This window comes from Pseudopipra pipra, chromosome W (genome assembly GCF_036250125.1).
Source record: "Pseudopipra pipra isolate bDixPip1 chromosome W, bDixPip1.hap1, whole genome shotgun sequence".
Classification (NCBI taxonomy): Eukaryota; Metazoa; Chordata; class Aves; order Passeriformes; family Pipridae; genus Pseudopipra; species Pseudopipra pipra.
Window position 1 is genome coordinate 24,796,234 of NC_087580.1, and position 15,417 is coordinate 24,811,650.

General features: G+C 49.2%; 1 protein-coding gene across 4 annotated transcripts in view; it reads left to right on the forward strand.

The window, feature by feature from the left end:
- The window catches only part of LOC135405396 (zinc finger protein 239-like), a 79,768-nt gene extending 76,197 nt beyond the window's left edge, over positions 1-3,571 (forward strand). For all 4 annotated transcript variants that reach the window (XM_064640089.1, XM_064640088.1, XM_064640092.1 and 1 more), the window contains exons 3-4: positions 1,904-1,982; positions 2,171-3,571. In XM_064640089.1, coding sequence (XP_064496159.1) covers positions 1,931-1,982; positions 2,171-3,093 — 975 coding nt within the window. In that variant the 5' untranslated portion in view covers positions 1,904-1,930 and the 3' untranslated portion in view covers positions 3,094-3,571. The remainder of the gene's footprint in view (positions 1-1,903; positions 1,983-2,170) is intronic.
- The last annotated feature ends 11,846 nt before the right edge of the window (positions 3,572-15,417 follow it).

The following is a 15,417-nucleotide window of genomic DNA, read 5'->3' on the forward strand; positions in this document are numbered from 1 at the left end:
AATTGGGGCCTGGGGACATTGGAGACACCAGGGGGGTCTCGGGGTGTCAAAGGGGGAACTGGGGACACCAAGAAGGTCTCGGGGACACCAGGGGGGGTCTCAGGACTCACCTGCTCTTGGTGCAGCCCCTCCTCTCCCCCACAGGCCTTTTTAACCCCCCCAAAATGTCCCTTAACCTCCATTTTTCCTTTAATCTCCTCCCTCCCAGATCCCTTTGATGCCCCAATGCCCCCAAAACCCTTTTTAACTCCCCCAAATGCACCTAAAGACTTCAAACCCCCCCAAATCCCCATCCAACATCCCCCAGATCCCTTCAAATCTCCCCCAGCCCCCCCTCAAACCCCCCTCAAAGAGGGATCACCCAGCACCCTGGGACAGGAACACAGTGGGCTGTACTGGGGGCACTGGGCTGTACTGGGAGGGCACTGGGGGGGGGCTCAGGTGTCCCATGACAAGGTGGCCCAGCTCCAGGAGAGATCCGGGGAGCAGTGGGGAGGTACTGGTCTGTGCTGGTCTGTCCTGGTCTGTACCCCCAATCCCCAAAGCCCCTCCCCAGCTCCCCCAGGACCCTCCTGGACCCTCCCAGACCCCAAAGCCCCCCCAGGCCCCTGACTTGGTCCTGCTGCCCCTTGAGCATCTCCAGCTCCTGCAGAACCAGGCATTTCTTTGCTCCCCACAGGGTCGTTCCCACACCCAGAATGGAATCTGGAGGCAGCAGGATGTGCACAGGGCTCCCAGATCTGTAAGATATTACACATAATAAGCAATAATAAGGCAAGTGTCCTCCTTAGGGACACACACTTCAGAAGGGACCTTGCACTTGACCCCCCTCTCTCTTCAGCTTCAAGCCACCCAGTGCCACAAAGGGGGACAGAGCTCCTGTGGAACATTCTATTCCACTGACAGAGCAAGGAATAAACCCAAACTATTGCCTGGGTTTGTTCCCTGGGGGTCTCTGCAGCAGCAAGCACAGCCCCACACTGACTGCTCTGGGCTGTGTAGGCATTTGTGCTTCTGCCTGTCTCACACACACACACAAAAGTCTGCAGGTGTAGTGCTGCCCTCAGGAAACCCCCCACCCTTGCTCCAGCTAAAGCTGTGGAATTTGTCTTTGTTTCCCTTGGGTTCAGGGTCAGGCTGTGCCTGTGTCCAGCCCAGAGGCTCAGAAAAGCATTTCTCCCGTCCCACTGCAATCTGCTGCTGCAGACAGGACCCAGGCACTGGTGGCACTGGGAGTGAACAGCCGAGTGTTTCCAGGGGCTCTCTGAAGGAACACGAGTGTCCAAAGAAACCAGCACAAGTGTCCACAGAAGTCCCAGTCCTTCATCCCTGAATGAGCTTGTTCAGCCCAGGAAAAACTGTCTAAGTTTTATTTCCATGGAAGGAGGTTTTTCCCACTTTAACGCCAGTTTAGTTCCAAACCAGTTTTTTACTTTCCTTCTCCCTCTTTCCCTGAAGGACACTGACAGGGGCCATGGACACTGACAGGGATCACAGTTTGTCCCTTGGCCATACAGCTCCTGCTGTTTGGCAGCACAGGAGAGGTTAATTAGAGCCCAGGCTCCAGTGCTAGGGCGCGCCTTGAAGACGAGCCTGAAATCAAATTACTTTCCTGCTGGAGGGTTAAATTCAGTCCTCATCACCTTTTTTTGGGCTCAATCTCCATATTTTGGAGTATTTTTTAGCTGAATCTCAACTTTTTGCAGTTTGGGTAGATGAGGGTCTTCTTGCTATTTCTGAGCGGGTTTTTGCCTGAATCTCGTTGGTTTGGGCTTTTCTGTGCTGAATCGTGGTGTTTTGGAGGTTTTTATGGACACAGGATGCCTGATGAGTTCTAGAGATGGACTTGGGCAGGAGGAACCCCCAAGCCAACGTGCTCAGCCCTTGTTTCCTCCCCCATCAGGATTTGTCCTTCCCAAAGCTTGGGCGGATGGAGGAGGAGGCTGTGAGGAAGAGAAAGATGCCTTGGGCCCCCCAGGCAGGTGAGGAGGAAGTCAGTGTCCCTTTGGGCGGGTGTTGTGCTGGCTCTGTCAGCCGAGCATGGCCCCGGCTGCAGGACAACCCCGCTGACGCCGCCGTCCTGCCGGGGCCGGAGTTGGGGGGATGTCCTTGGCCTTCCCTGTGGGCCGGAGGCAAATCCCCTCCCTGTCCTTCTTGCTTCCTGCCCCAGGCCCCAAGCTGAGGACGGAGAGCCCGGAGGACAAATCCCCCCGTGAGACCCTGGTGGGAGAGGCCGTTTTGAAGGGCTCCCCAGCGCAGGAAGGCAGCGGGGAGGAAAAGGGCCGGAGATCCCCCCGCAGGAGGGGCTCCAAAGCCAGCCCAGGGTGTTCTGAGGAGGAAAGACCCAGCCTGTGCCGGGAAGGCGGCCAGAGCTTGAGGGGGAGCTGTGACCTGGTGGTCCCTGAGCAGCATTCCAGCAAGGAGAAGCCCTTCAAGTGTATGGAATGTGGGACAAGCTTCAGAAAGAGCACCCACCTCCTCAGCCACCAGCACATCCACACTGGGGCACGTCCCTACACGTGTGGGGAATGTGGGAAGAGCTTCAAGTTCAGCTCCAACCTCCACACCCACCAGCAAATTCACACCGGTGAATGGCCCTATACGTGTGGGGAGTGTGGAAAGAGCTTCAGGCGGAGCTCTGCCCTGATCCGACACCAGCACATCCACAGTGGGGAACAGCTCTACCCGTGTGAGCAATGTGGGAAGAGCTTCAGTGACAGCTCCACTCTGATCGTGCACCAGCACATCCACACTGGGGAACGGCCCTACACGTGTGGGGAATGTGGGAAGAGCTTCAGGAGCAGCTCCAACCTCCACACCCACCAGCGCATCCACAGTGGGGAACGGCCCTACAAGTGCTTGCAATGTGGGAAGAGATTTCACACCAGCTCAGATCTCCTAAAGCACGAGCGGACGCATACGGATGAGAGGCCCTTCCGCTGCACCGCCTGCGGGAAGGGCTTCAACATGAACTCCACCCTCATCAGGCACCGGCGCATCCACACCGGGGAGAGGCCCTACAAGTGTGGGGAGTGTGGGAAGAGCTTTACCTGGAGCTCTAACTTGACCAGACACCAACGGACCCACCAGTAAGGGAAGCCCTACCAGTGCCCCGACTGTGGGAAGAGCTTTGGCTGCTGCTTCCACCCCGAATGAAGCCCCTGATGGTGAGGCAACCCCTGGAGTCCAGTGACCGTCAGTCCATCCCTTTCGACCATAAAGGGCCAGTCCCCTTTCCCAGGGGCAGCTTCTTCCATCAGAACCCTTCTTGGGGGGTGTGTGGAGATTCCTGCCTTGGCTGGGGACCCCCCAAGGTCACTGCTGGAGGTTGAGAGCAGAGATCTCCCCACGAACATTGGTCTGGGGGAGTTCCATCCATCTCTAATTAAGAATTATTGCTTTTGTGCCAGCTTGAGTAGAATTGCTTCAACAATTGCTTTAGTGTAGAGCACCATCCTATCTTATCCTGTACTCCTGGTAATTTTAGTGTTTCTATTGTGCAGTAAATAATTCTGATGAAGATCTTTTGTCTGATCATTTGTAACCCTAAATAAATTCCTTTCTATCAATAGATCTGATTTGCCATCATTAAAGCTGGAGGACAAAAATGATTCAGTCACACCTCTGTAATTCCTCTGAAAAGGTTGGCCTAATTCAAGGGTGAGATTGGATCCAGCAGCCCCCATCACCCCACAGGAAGTTGGGAGCTTGGGGGGCCAGCCCCCTTTGCCAACCTGCCTGTGCCCAAAGACCCCCATGGGACCGTCAGACCCACCAGACCACCCCCTCTTTTCCACCCTTTTCTCTGTTTCTCCCATTTTCCCACTGTCCCCTTAATCCTAATTTTTTCCCCCTGAACAGTTTTTGTGTCCAAATCACCACTTTTTGCTCCCTCTCCTGTGGGCACTGAAGGAGAAAATGAGGCTGCACACACAGAGTTCCATTTCAGGACTTGTCCGCCCATCTTTCCAACATCCCCCTTTCATTGGGGTTCCTTTGGAAACAGCACCTGGGGTTTGTCTTTTAGTCCACTGGAATTCCCAGCATGGCCCCAAAGCAGGGCCCTGATCCCACACATTCCCCTCCCCTCATGTGCTGGCTGTGTTCAGCCACCAGACAAAAACACAGGCTGCCATGCAGAGCGTTCCAAGTGGTTTCCACTTTGGCAAACAGCACTCTCTGGATGGAAAACACCAGTCAAGGCCAAAACACTCCTTTTGGATTCAGATTAACTAAATGCAGCTGCTGCTGCCTTAACTTTTTCCCACAAAAATTCTCAGGGTTCTTTTGGTTTAAGGAGACCCCACATGTCCCAATGGCTCCTGGATTCCATGAGCTTCCACAGTCTCCAAAGGTTCCTTTAGTTCCATGAGGCCCTGCAGTCCCAAAATTCCCTTTGGATTCTCGGAGATTTCCCACTGTCCCAGGGTCCCTTGTGCTTCAGAAGGAGCTGCAGTGGAACAGTGGCCTCTTGGTTCCGTGAGCTCTGCAGTGTTCCAGGAATCCTTGGGTTCCAGGAGGCCCTGCAGTTTCACAAGGAGCACTTGAATGCAGGAGGTTCTGCAGGGTCCCAATGGCCCCTGGATTCTGGGAGGTTCAGAAATATCTCCGGGCTCCCTTGGTTCCAGGAGGACACGCATGTCAGCAGGAACCCTTGGTTCCAGGAGGTTTGACAGTGTCCCAGAATTCCTTTGATTTCATGAGGCCCTGGATTGTCCCAATGGACTCCTGATTCCATCAGCCCCCTCAATGTCACAATGGTCCCTTGGTTCCATGAGTTTCTGCAGCATCCCAGGGTTCCTTTTACTCCATGGGGAGCTGCAGTGTCACAATGGGCCCTGAATTCCAGGAGTTTTCCCAGGGTGACAGTGCTGCCTTGATTCCATGAGATTCCATAGTGTCCCTGGGCTCCTTTGGCTCCAGAAGGCCCTACAGTGTCACAATGGTCCTTGGTTCCATGAGGTTCCACCATGTCCTTCCTGGAACATGCGTGGCTGTAATGCTGCCCCACCTGCAGAGCTGCCTCCAGCTCTGGGCTCCAGCACAGGAAGGACATGGACCTGTTGGAGCGAGTGCAGAGGGGAGCAGCAAGAGGATCAGAGGGATGGAGCAGCTCTGCTGTGAGGAAAGGCTGAGAGAATTGGGATTGTTGAGGCTGGAGAAGAGAAGGCTTTGGGGTGACCTAATTATGGCCTTCCAGTGCCTGAAGGAGTCAACAAGAAAGATGGAGAGAGACTTTGGACAAGGGCCTGGAGTGACAGGACAAGGGGCAGTGGCTTCACACGGATAGAGGGAAGAGTTGGAGGAGATAGTAGGAAGGAATTCTTGAGTCTGACGGTGCTGAGATGCTCTTCAAGGCCCCTCCCAACCCAAAGCATTCCATGATTCTGGGACTGGTGGGTGAGGTGGTGGTCGGAGCCGTCTGGGGCACAGGGACCCAAAATGAGGGAGTTTTCCATTGTGGGGGAAGGAAGGAGGGGGCAGCAGAACTGATCCCTTGGACACCTGGCAGGCAGGCTTTGGCTGGAAGCTGGTGATGGGGAGCTGAGTGAAGCCCCCACAATGCAGGAGGAAATGGTCAGTGACCTGCTCTGCCAGTGAGACCCCCCCAAGTGCCTGGGCCCACATGGGATGCAGCCAAGAGTCCTGAGGGAGCTGGAGAAAGAGCTGGCCAAGCCACTCTCACTCATTCCCCAGCAGTGCTGCACAACTGCACAAGTCCCAGCTGACTGGCAACAAGCAAATGGGATGCCCATCCACAGGAAGGGCCAAAAGGAGCATCTGGGCAACTCCTGGCCTATCCCATTGACCTCAGGACCAGGGAAGTCCATGCAGTAGATCCTCCTCAGTGCCATCCCATGGCACGGGCAGGACAACCAGGGGATCAAGCCCAGCCAGTGTGGGGTTGGGAAAGGCAGGTCCTGCCTGACCAACCTCATCTCCTTCTCTGACAAAGGACCTGCTCAGCAGCTGAGGGAAAGGCTGGGGATGTGTCTCTGTGGAATTCCAGAAAGCCTTTGGCACCATCTCCCCCAGCATCTCCTGCACAAACTGGCTGCTCATGGCTTGCCCGGGGAACTGTTTGCTGGGTGGCAAAGTGTCTGATGGCCCAGGGAGTGGTGGGGAATGGAAGGAAATCCAGTTGGGGCTGGTCACCAGTGGGGTTCCCAAGGGCTCAGGGTTGGGGCTGCTCCTGTTTAACATCATTATGGATGGTCTGGGCCAGGGGATCGAGTGCCTCCTCAGGAAATTCATGGACAACACCACGTTGGGTGTGAGTGTGGATGTGCTGGAGGGCAGGAAGGCTCTGCAGAGGGATCTGGACAGGCTGGATCAAGAAGACCAAGTGTCAGGGCCTGCCCTTGGGTCCCAACAAGCCCCTGGAATGCTCCAGGCTGGGGGCAGAGGGGTTGGAGAGCTGCTCAGCAGGAAGGGACTTGGGGGTGCTGCTTGACAGAGGCTGGATATGAGGCAGAGTGTGCCCAGGGGGGCAAGAAGGCCAAGGGCATTGTGGCCTTTGTGGAGAAGAGTGTGGCCAGCAGGAGCAGAGAACTGATTGCCCCTCTGTGCTGGGCACTGGGGAGGCCCCACCTGGAGTGCTGTGTCCAGTTCTGGCCCCTCAGTGCCAAAAGGCCCTTGAGGGGCTGGAGCGTGTCCAGAGAAGGGAACGGAGCTGGGGAAGGCTCTGGAAAACATGTCTGCTGAGGGACGGCTGAGGGAACTGGGCTTGTTGAGTGTGGAGAAGGGGAGGCTCAGGGGGGACCTCATTGCTCTCTGCAATGACCTGAAAGGAGGTTTTTAGTGGAGCTGGGGTTGGTCTCTTCTGCCAAGGCTATAGCGAAAGGTTGTGAGGGAATGGCCTTAAATTGCATTGGGCAAGGTTCATATTAGTTATGAAAAAATCCCTTTTCCACTGAGAGACTTTTGAGGCATTGGAACAAGTAGCCCGGGGAGGTGGTGGAGTCTCTGGAAGTGTTCAGGTGGCATCTGGATCTGGCACTTTGGTATGGGGTTGTATTAGGGAGGGGTTCGAACATGCTGAAGCTTGAAAACCAAGACATCGTTGCAAGCTCAAAAAACAATATTTATTACCAAGATGTGGCCAACAAAATGAACAAACCCAAAAGGGAGGAAGGAGGAGAGAAATAAGCCCCCAGCACGATCTCCCCAGTTGCCCAGCTGTTGCCCATAAAGTTATCTAACCGACCTAGCATGCCTCTAATTACCCATAGCAGAAGCTGCATCTTTGGAGAGTCAGTAAGTTCACAAAAGCTATCTGCTTTTTATACAATTAATTGAGTGGCCACAACCTCCCAGGTGTGGCCAGCACCGGGCAGCCCGAGGCCCTCAGTCCCCACCCCCCGGTTATGTCAATGCATCTCTTCTGCACACACGTGAGAACTTTGGAAATCCCCTCACGCACGCGCAGAGTGTTTTGGGGGTCTATCTTAATTGAGTCTGAGGGTGCTGCTTCATCCTTCTCCTCCTCAATCTCTCCTTCAAGTGACCTTGGAGGACAATTAGCCAATCACACAACACCAATTAAAAGAGTTTATACAAGAAGCTCTCTTCAAGGACAACTTTCCCATTTATCATTGCTTGTTTTCCCATAACTTGGCAGGGAAAGAGCAAAACTTTCACAGGTGGCGGGGCCAAAAGTATCAGCATAAATTCACCCTGGTACATTCACCAAAAGGCCTGAGCTCCCCTTAACTCATCGCTAGACATCCATGGAAATAAAACAGCCCGACCTTGAACCCAAGGGAAACAAAGACAAATTCCACGGCTTTAGCTGTAGCAAGGTTGGGGGGGGAGTGTGTCACTCCTCTATGACATCACATGCTCCCCGTGACATCACATCCTTCCTGTGACATCACACCTCCCCTATGACATCAAATCTCTCCTATGATGTCACATCCATCATATGACATCACATCTCTCCTGTGATACCATATCATCCCTGTGACATCACGTCCTCCCTTGTGACATCACATCTCTCCTAAGGCATCACATCCATAATATGACATCACATCTTTCCTGTGTTATCATGTCATCCCGGTGACATCACGTCCTCCCCTGTGACATCACATTCTCCCCTGTGACATCACAGTTCCGCTGTGACATCACATCCATAATATGACATCACATCTCTCCTGTGATATAATCCCTGTGACGTCACATACTCCCCTGTCATCACGTCACCCCTGAGACATTACATCTCTCCTATGACATTACATCCATAATATGACATCACATCTCTCCTGTAATACCATATCATCCCTGTGACATCACATCACCCCGTGACATCACACCTGCCCTGTGACATCACATCCTCCCGTGACATCACACCTGCCCTGTGACATCACAGCTCTCCTGTGACATCACATCCTTCCTGTGACATCACCTCTCCCCTATGACATCACAAGCATAACATGACATCACATCTCCCTTATGACATCACACCCCCTGTGACATCACATCCTTCCTGTGACATCATGTCCTCCCCTGTCACATCACACCCTTTCTGTGACATTACATCTTCCCCATGACATCACATCCATCATATGACATCACATCCTTCCTGTGACATCACATCTCCTCTATGATGTCACATCAATCATATGACATCACACCTCTCCTGTGATATCATATAATCCCTGTGACTTCATGTCCTCCCCTCCGTCATGATGCCTAATGGTGCTGAGAAAAGAAAACTCCGGAGCAGTTAATTGAGGGTGAGATAAGGAAAGGGTTTAATTTGTGCCCAGGCATAGATGTTACAAGACGTGCGCAGGCCGTGTCTGAGATGTTACCGCCCGACCAATCCAAGTTTTGTCCATTCCGTTGCTTTTGCTTTTGCCCTGGTCCACCCCTTGGCCCACCCCCTGGGAATTAGGTCTGGGGTGTATTTCAGGACCCCTTCTTCATCATCTTCATCATTTTCAGAGCACAGAGGGTACATGGTCAGCCAGTTCTTGACTGTGTTCTGTGGTTCAGGCTAAGATATGAGTGTTCTCTAAACAGCATAGGCCTGCCTCGACAAAAGACTAAACATTTTCTACTGGAATACAGGGGTAGGATTGATATGGGGAACATAGAATGGGGTGATGGGGTAGGGAATGTGTAAACCTTGTGCTAAAGGGTGAGGGATAAGGGCTGCAGCTTCTAAAACCTACTTCTATTACTTAACTACTTATAAAACTTATAAAATTAGGAAAATAAGAAAAAAACAGATGGACCTTACGGCATCAGTCTCCCCTTTAGAAATTGAACAAGACTCAAAGATCTTCTTCAATCTCTACTACTTATACTTAACACGATATCAGTAAGATGACTAATATTTATAACATTAATCACATAACAAGCTATTATGTAGATTTAACACTATATTAACATGAATGACTGTTCTATTCAGGTTTAGTTTGGTAACTATGAAGTAAGTCTGTGGAAGCAAATTTAATGAAATATTTCTAAGAATTACCCAATATACATATAATTTAAACTTGTTGCTAAATTTCAGCCAAATTCATAGTGCAAATTCAGCACTCACTTTCATGAAGAATGTTAGGTGTATTTTGTCAAAGCCAAATGTAAATTTAGGTTTTAAACTCAATTCATAGTTACTAGTAGTACTAAGCAATACAGACAAGAGAAAAAAAACTTAAACATTATTTTAACAGTCTTTGTAATAGTTTCTGTTGCTCTACTCATCTTAAGAACAGAGGTTTTCTTCTTCTTGGGTGAAATTTAGGGTTCTTGATAATAACTCTGACCATGATGAAGATGGTTCGCTGGATTTGAAAACAGTTCTTTCCATCTGGCTTGCAGGAGTTTCAGTCTCATTGTTTAATACAGACTCAGTCCTTGGGCTGGAACAGATGAGTAGGAGTGTCTAGTTTCATAGGCTTAGATGACACAATGAATCTCTGCAGTTCCTGCAAAGTAGATCTTAAAACATTAAACAATTTCAAAAATAAACCTCTTTATGCAACTAGGAAGTCGATGGAGTGTGACTCTCTGTCCGATGATAATTTCACTGGAATTTTGGATCTTGGAATTTCTGTATTTTGATCATCTGAGAGAGGAGCTTGTGCTTTTATCACATAAAGTGATTAACTGCCAGTCACAGATTTAACAGGCCAGTCAAGAGTTAACTTGAAGCAGGATGCATCTGGATGCAAGCAGCACCCTGGCAGTGCCAGTAGCTCACCACAGAGAGCTTGTACTCTCTGGACAGATTCTAGGTCTTATCGGGGCAGGTTGTCCTGTTCCAGCCTGTCCCAGACTGCAGTGGATCATCTTTACCTCATGAAGTGGTAATACAGGTACCTCTTGCCTCCATGGATAAAAGCATCCTCATTTATTGAATTAGGTGAATTTATATATTGTGAGTACTAGCAAAACAATAAAGCTAAAAAGCAATTCTAAGCAAAGCATTTAAATGATCTAAACAAATTATCTTAACAACTATGTTACCAGTTTGTTTCAAAATTGCAGGCAACGGTGCAAATTAGGTCTCAAGGTCCCATGGGAGAGTCTACAGCACCAGTGCTGTTGCAGTGCTGCCTCAGCACTGAAGCTACTTTCTTATTTGTCCTTTGGTCTCAGTGCAGGACTTCTTATGCAATTCAGCATTCATATATTCCTAGATGACACTAGATAAGAAAGCATCTTAAAAGCATAAGTATATAAACATGATTTCACAATCACATGAAAATCTATACAGACTTTTCATTTAACTACCCTTTCAGGAGGAATTCTTCCACAGGCTGCAGTAACTAAAGAGACATAGATGTTTACAAATTGCTGCTGGAACAAGATACGTGCAAGTACAAACATTACAAACCTTAAAACAATTCATGTAGCAAAAGCAATGTAAGCTTTTAATTTTTTGCACTTAAGCTAACAACAAGAGAAGCTCAAAAGTAAAATAGAATAGAAAATAATACAATAGATACAATAATCATAACACATATATATGTACCACCTTTAGAAGTTACACATAGATCTTACAACAGTTCTCAATCGTGTCAGAAGGCTTTTATGTTAGCTTCTTGTTTACTCACTCTTGATTTTATTGCAGTTCAAAACTCTTTGTCCTGGTGTATTTCACTTGCAGTTGTCAAGACATTCTGCACAAAAGTTGTTTCCATGACTCTTAGTTTGAGTTCTGGTGGCACAGCTTTTAGGTCTGTCTGCTGGAACAGACTATCTGCAAACAGTCAACTTCTGACACATTGTTAGTTCACATTAAGAGCAAAACAATTGTCCCCCTTTTGATTTTGCCACAGCTCCCCGAGCTCAATCAGGGCACAGAGGGCAGAAATATTTACAACCTGTGAGACTGAAACAGGCTTAGAGTACAGAGGATATAGGGGTCAATAGACAGTTTTTATTCTTCTAGTTTTGCTTGTTGGGGACAAATTAGTTGCTTTCCTTTCAGACCTAGACAATTTGGTTTTTAGTGTCCTCTCCCTTTGTGGAAAGAACACTCACCATTTGCTTCATCATGTTGGTAATAGTATTCCTAATTTTTGTGGTGTACACTGTATTTGTAGCATTCCTGGTAATTGTTGGTTTTGGTCTGAGCGTGATGCTGGCCCATACCATTGGGATGACAGCACTCTCAGCTTTTGCAGGGATTTCTTCATGGTTCTCCTGTATGAAGAAGATAGCTGCTTCAACACAATTAGTATCAAAAATCATAACTTTTATCTCCCCTTTGCAGAATTTGATTTCAACTTTTAAGTTCTCTAATGAACTCCTACTCAACAAAGGATTAGGAGAGTTTAACATACAGAAGAATCGATGAATTACCCAATATTTACTCAATTTACATCCTAAAAGTTCAAAGAGTGGTTTGGTTTCACTTATTCCTGTAATTTCAATTACAGTTATGGTATAATAACTAAATTTTTCTTTCAAATTATTACCTATTACATATATTGCACTGGTAAGCTTTAGCTTTTATGTTTGTTGGAAATGCACACTGATATTGCCCCCCCCTTTTGGCCTCGTGGGAGGGTATGGATTGTGAAGGCTTGGGAGAGCTGGAGGGGGAGTGACAGCTCCATCTCTGCCCCTAATGGTGGAGCCAGAGGGTCCTGTGTTAGGCTGGGCTGGGACTCTAGTTACAGACATTGCTTTAGCTTTTTCTGCAGCTTCTGTAGTTTTAGCCGGTCTTTTGTCTGTAGTTGCACCCGTGGCAGCTGCTTGCATGGGATCAGCAGCTCCAGGGGAAAGGGCTACTCCCTCTACGTTAGTTAGTACAGGCAGGGGAGGTTTTACATGCTTATTCACTCTCTTTGCCCTTGCTTTTCTCGCAGCTCCAGGTGCCTTTGTTACGACTCGATCAACAGTCCTGTTTGTTATGCCTGGGGCAGTCCTCAGAACAGTAGGGGTAGGGCTGGGTCCCGTCACCTCTGCAAAGTCAGTGGCCTCAGCACTCCCTCGTGCTGCCACTCCTAATGGTTTTAGAGCTTTCACAGCACTCGCGTCTGCCATCTGTACTTGGGTCACACCATCAGGGACTAAAGACTCCTTGTCAGCCAAAGCAACAACTGGGACCAGCTCTGCCTGTCTCTGCCCCACTCTCTCTGTCCCCAGGTCTTCCCCTCCTTTCTCGCTTGCTAGTATAGTTGGGACAAACTTCGTTTGTTTTTGTCCGGTTGTGCGCACTCCTACAGCACTAGGAACAGGCAGCAACTTTCTTTTCCCTGCGCCAGCTGGCTCTGTCACCGTGGTAATGGCCGTTCCAGAAACCTCCCCTGCGCTCTGAGCTGGGAGTTCGGTTGCCGCGGCAACGTCTGTTCTTAAAATTGCTCCACCGCCCATCGTACTCACCTTCTGTTCTCTATTGCAATATACTGTCCAAGCTATATCCAATAACTCATCAATATCCTTTTCATTACCACCTGCTCTTTGCAGTTTTTTCTTTATATCATTTGTGGACTGTCCTACAAACAAATACACTAGGTGTTTTTTCCCCAAGTCTGACTCTATATCAATATCAGTGGATTTCCCTATGACATCCTTCAGCCTATTCAGAAAATATGTGGGCGACTCATTCGTATCCTGTCTAACTTCATACATTTTAGACCAGTTTATCATCTTTGTATTCGCCACTACAGTAGCACAGTGCTGTGTTCGCAGCAGTCAGCCCTGGGGTCTCTCCTGCAATCGGGGCATGCAGCCCTGTTTTTACAGCTTTCACGTCGCTATCGCCACTGACAGAATCAATGGCCTCAGCATCTGTCTGCGGTGCTGGGCTGCTCGGTTCCACAAACACCCCTGGGGCTCTCGTCATTTCTGGGGCCGACACTTTCACTTCACTGCCACCGTCAGAGCCAGCGACCCCTACGCCAGTCGCCGTCACTACACTGGCCGGTCTTGGCGCATTTCTCGCCGCGATTTCTAAAGTCTCCCTTGCCTCTACAACAGATGTTGCATCTGTAGTAACTTTTTCGGGTGGCACCACACCAAAAGCAACTCTAGTAAAAGCTGACTTTTTAGACCTCACAGTTCTTGTCACGTCACTGGTAGAACAACTTTAGTTCTCGCTTGCTCTGCTATGCCTGTGCTCCCTTCTGCTGTTACCATGACAACCCCGTCTGCTCTGGCAAAGCTGCCGTCAGCTGCAAGGGAACAGGCTGCTCTCCCCACAGTCACTGGAACAGGCGGGGAGGGTCCCGCTTCCATTGCCCCTGTGGGGCCAGGAGTCGCTCCTGCTGTTATCCCTGTTGCGATCAAACTAGACATTACTTCTGAGCTAGCCAGCCCTGCAGCATCTGTATTACCCCCGCCTGGCTCTGCCGCGCCGAAAGCAGTTCCAACAAAAGCCGACCTTATAGATCTTATCTGTGCCACTGTGCCTGCTCTGACCAAATGGACAGCCTCTGTTCTATCGTCTACGCCAGTGGGACTCACTCCCACCACTTTCTTGAGCTTCTTTTTCCCTATCGGGGCTCTCTTGTACCGCTTTTTCCACTCAGGTCGTGTTAAAAGAAATAGAAACAATTCTGCATACCGGATTTCTTCCCATTTTTCCTCTCTACGTAGCATCATAATAAGTTGCATTACAGTATCTAATTCGAACGTTCCAAGTTTTGGCCACACTACCCTCCTTTGGTTCCCATATGAAGGCCACACATTCATAGATAACCAACACAGTTCTTGCTTCTTTAAAGGTGTTTCAGGTTTAGTTAGATTGTCCCAGTGGTGTAAAATTAGGACTAAAGGGGAGTCCTCTGCAACTTTCCCCCTGGACTGTGTACTGCCCATACTGATTAATAGACACAGAAAAACTTTTCACTGCGAGACTCAAACCTGAAGCTCTAGGGTTCCAAAGTTGTTACTTTAACCACTTAGCTACAGAGGCCCCCCAGCTCCTTGCAGCAACAGAGCACTCTGGAAGGGTGTCCCCCTCCGACCGAAAGGAAATCCAGCCCTAGGCTGACACAAATCCGTTCTGACCTGCACTCAGCAAAACCCTTTTCGCCTACTGGAAATTGACTCTTGGGCCCAAGTCCAAGCCTTTCCAGTTCCACCGTGTTCCCTATCTCCCGGGAAACACAAAAACTCTTCCGCAGCTCCTAACAAATAAAAAAAAAATTTTCCTTAGTCACCCTTTTCTTAACTCACCTCTGTGCTCCTTGCTTGGTTCTGTGGAGCTGGGGCTTCCCTAGATCACTGCGGGAATTCTCCAAAAATGCCGGCTGATGAAGAATTCCTGCAGGATGAAAGTTTCCAATCTGGAGTAGCCTGAGGTCTCTGATTTTCCCATACGGACCACCAGCTGATGCCTAAGGGTGCTGAGGAAAACAACTCCGGAGCAGTTAATTGAGGATGAGATAAGAAAAGGGTTTAATTTGTGCCTACGCATAAAGATCACAGGACACGCGCGCAGGCCGTGTTCAGGTGTTACAATTTATAATACTGCCCAACCAATCCAAGTTTTGTCCATCCTGTAACTTTTCCCCTGGTCCACCCCCTGGCCCACCCCCTGGGAATTGAGTCTGGGGGCTTTTCTTCATTATCTTCATTTTCTTCAAAGCACAAAGGGTACATGGTCATCTAGTTTCTGACCATGTTCTGTGGTTCAGGCTAAGATATGAGTGTTCTCTAAACAGCATAGGCCTTGCCTTGACAAAAGACTAAACATTTTCTACTGGAATACAGGGGTAGGATTGATATGGGGAACATGGAATGGGGTGATGGGGTAGGGAATGTGTAAACTATTGTGCCAAAGGGTGAGGGATATAATAGAGCTACTTCTAAAATCTACTTCTACTACTTATAATTACTTATAAAGCTAATAAAATTAGAAAAATAAGAAACTAAAAGGGTCATAAGGCATCAATGGAAGTCCCAGTCCATTTGTGGTGCTCCATTTTAAGAGCATCAACAGTTTATTTTCTG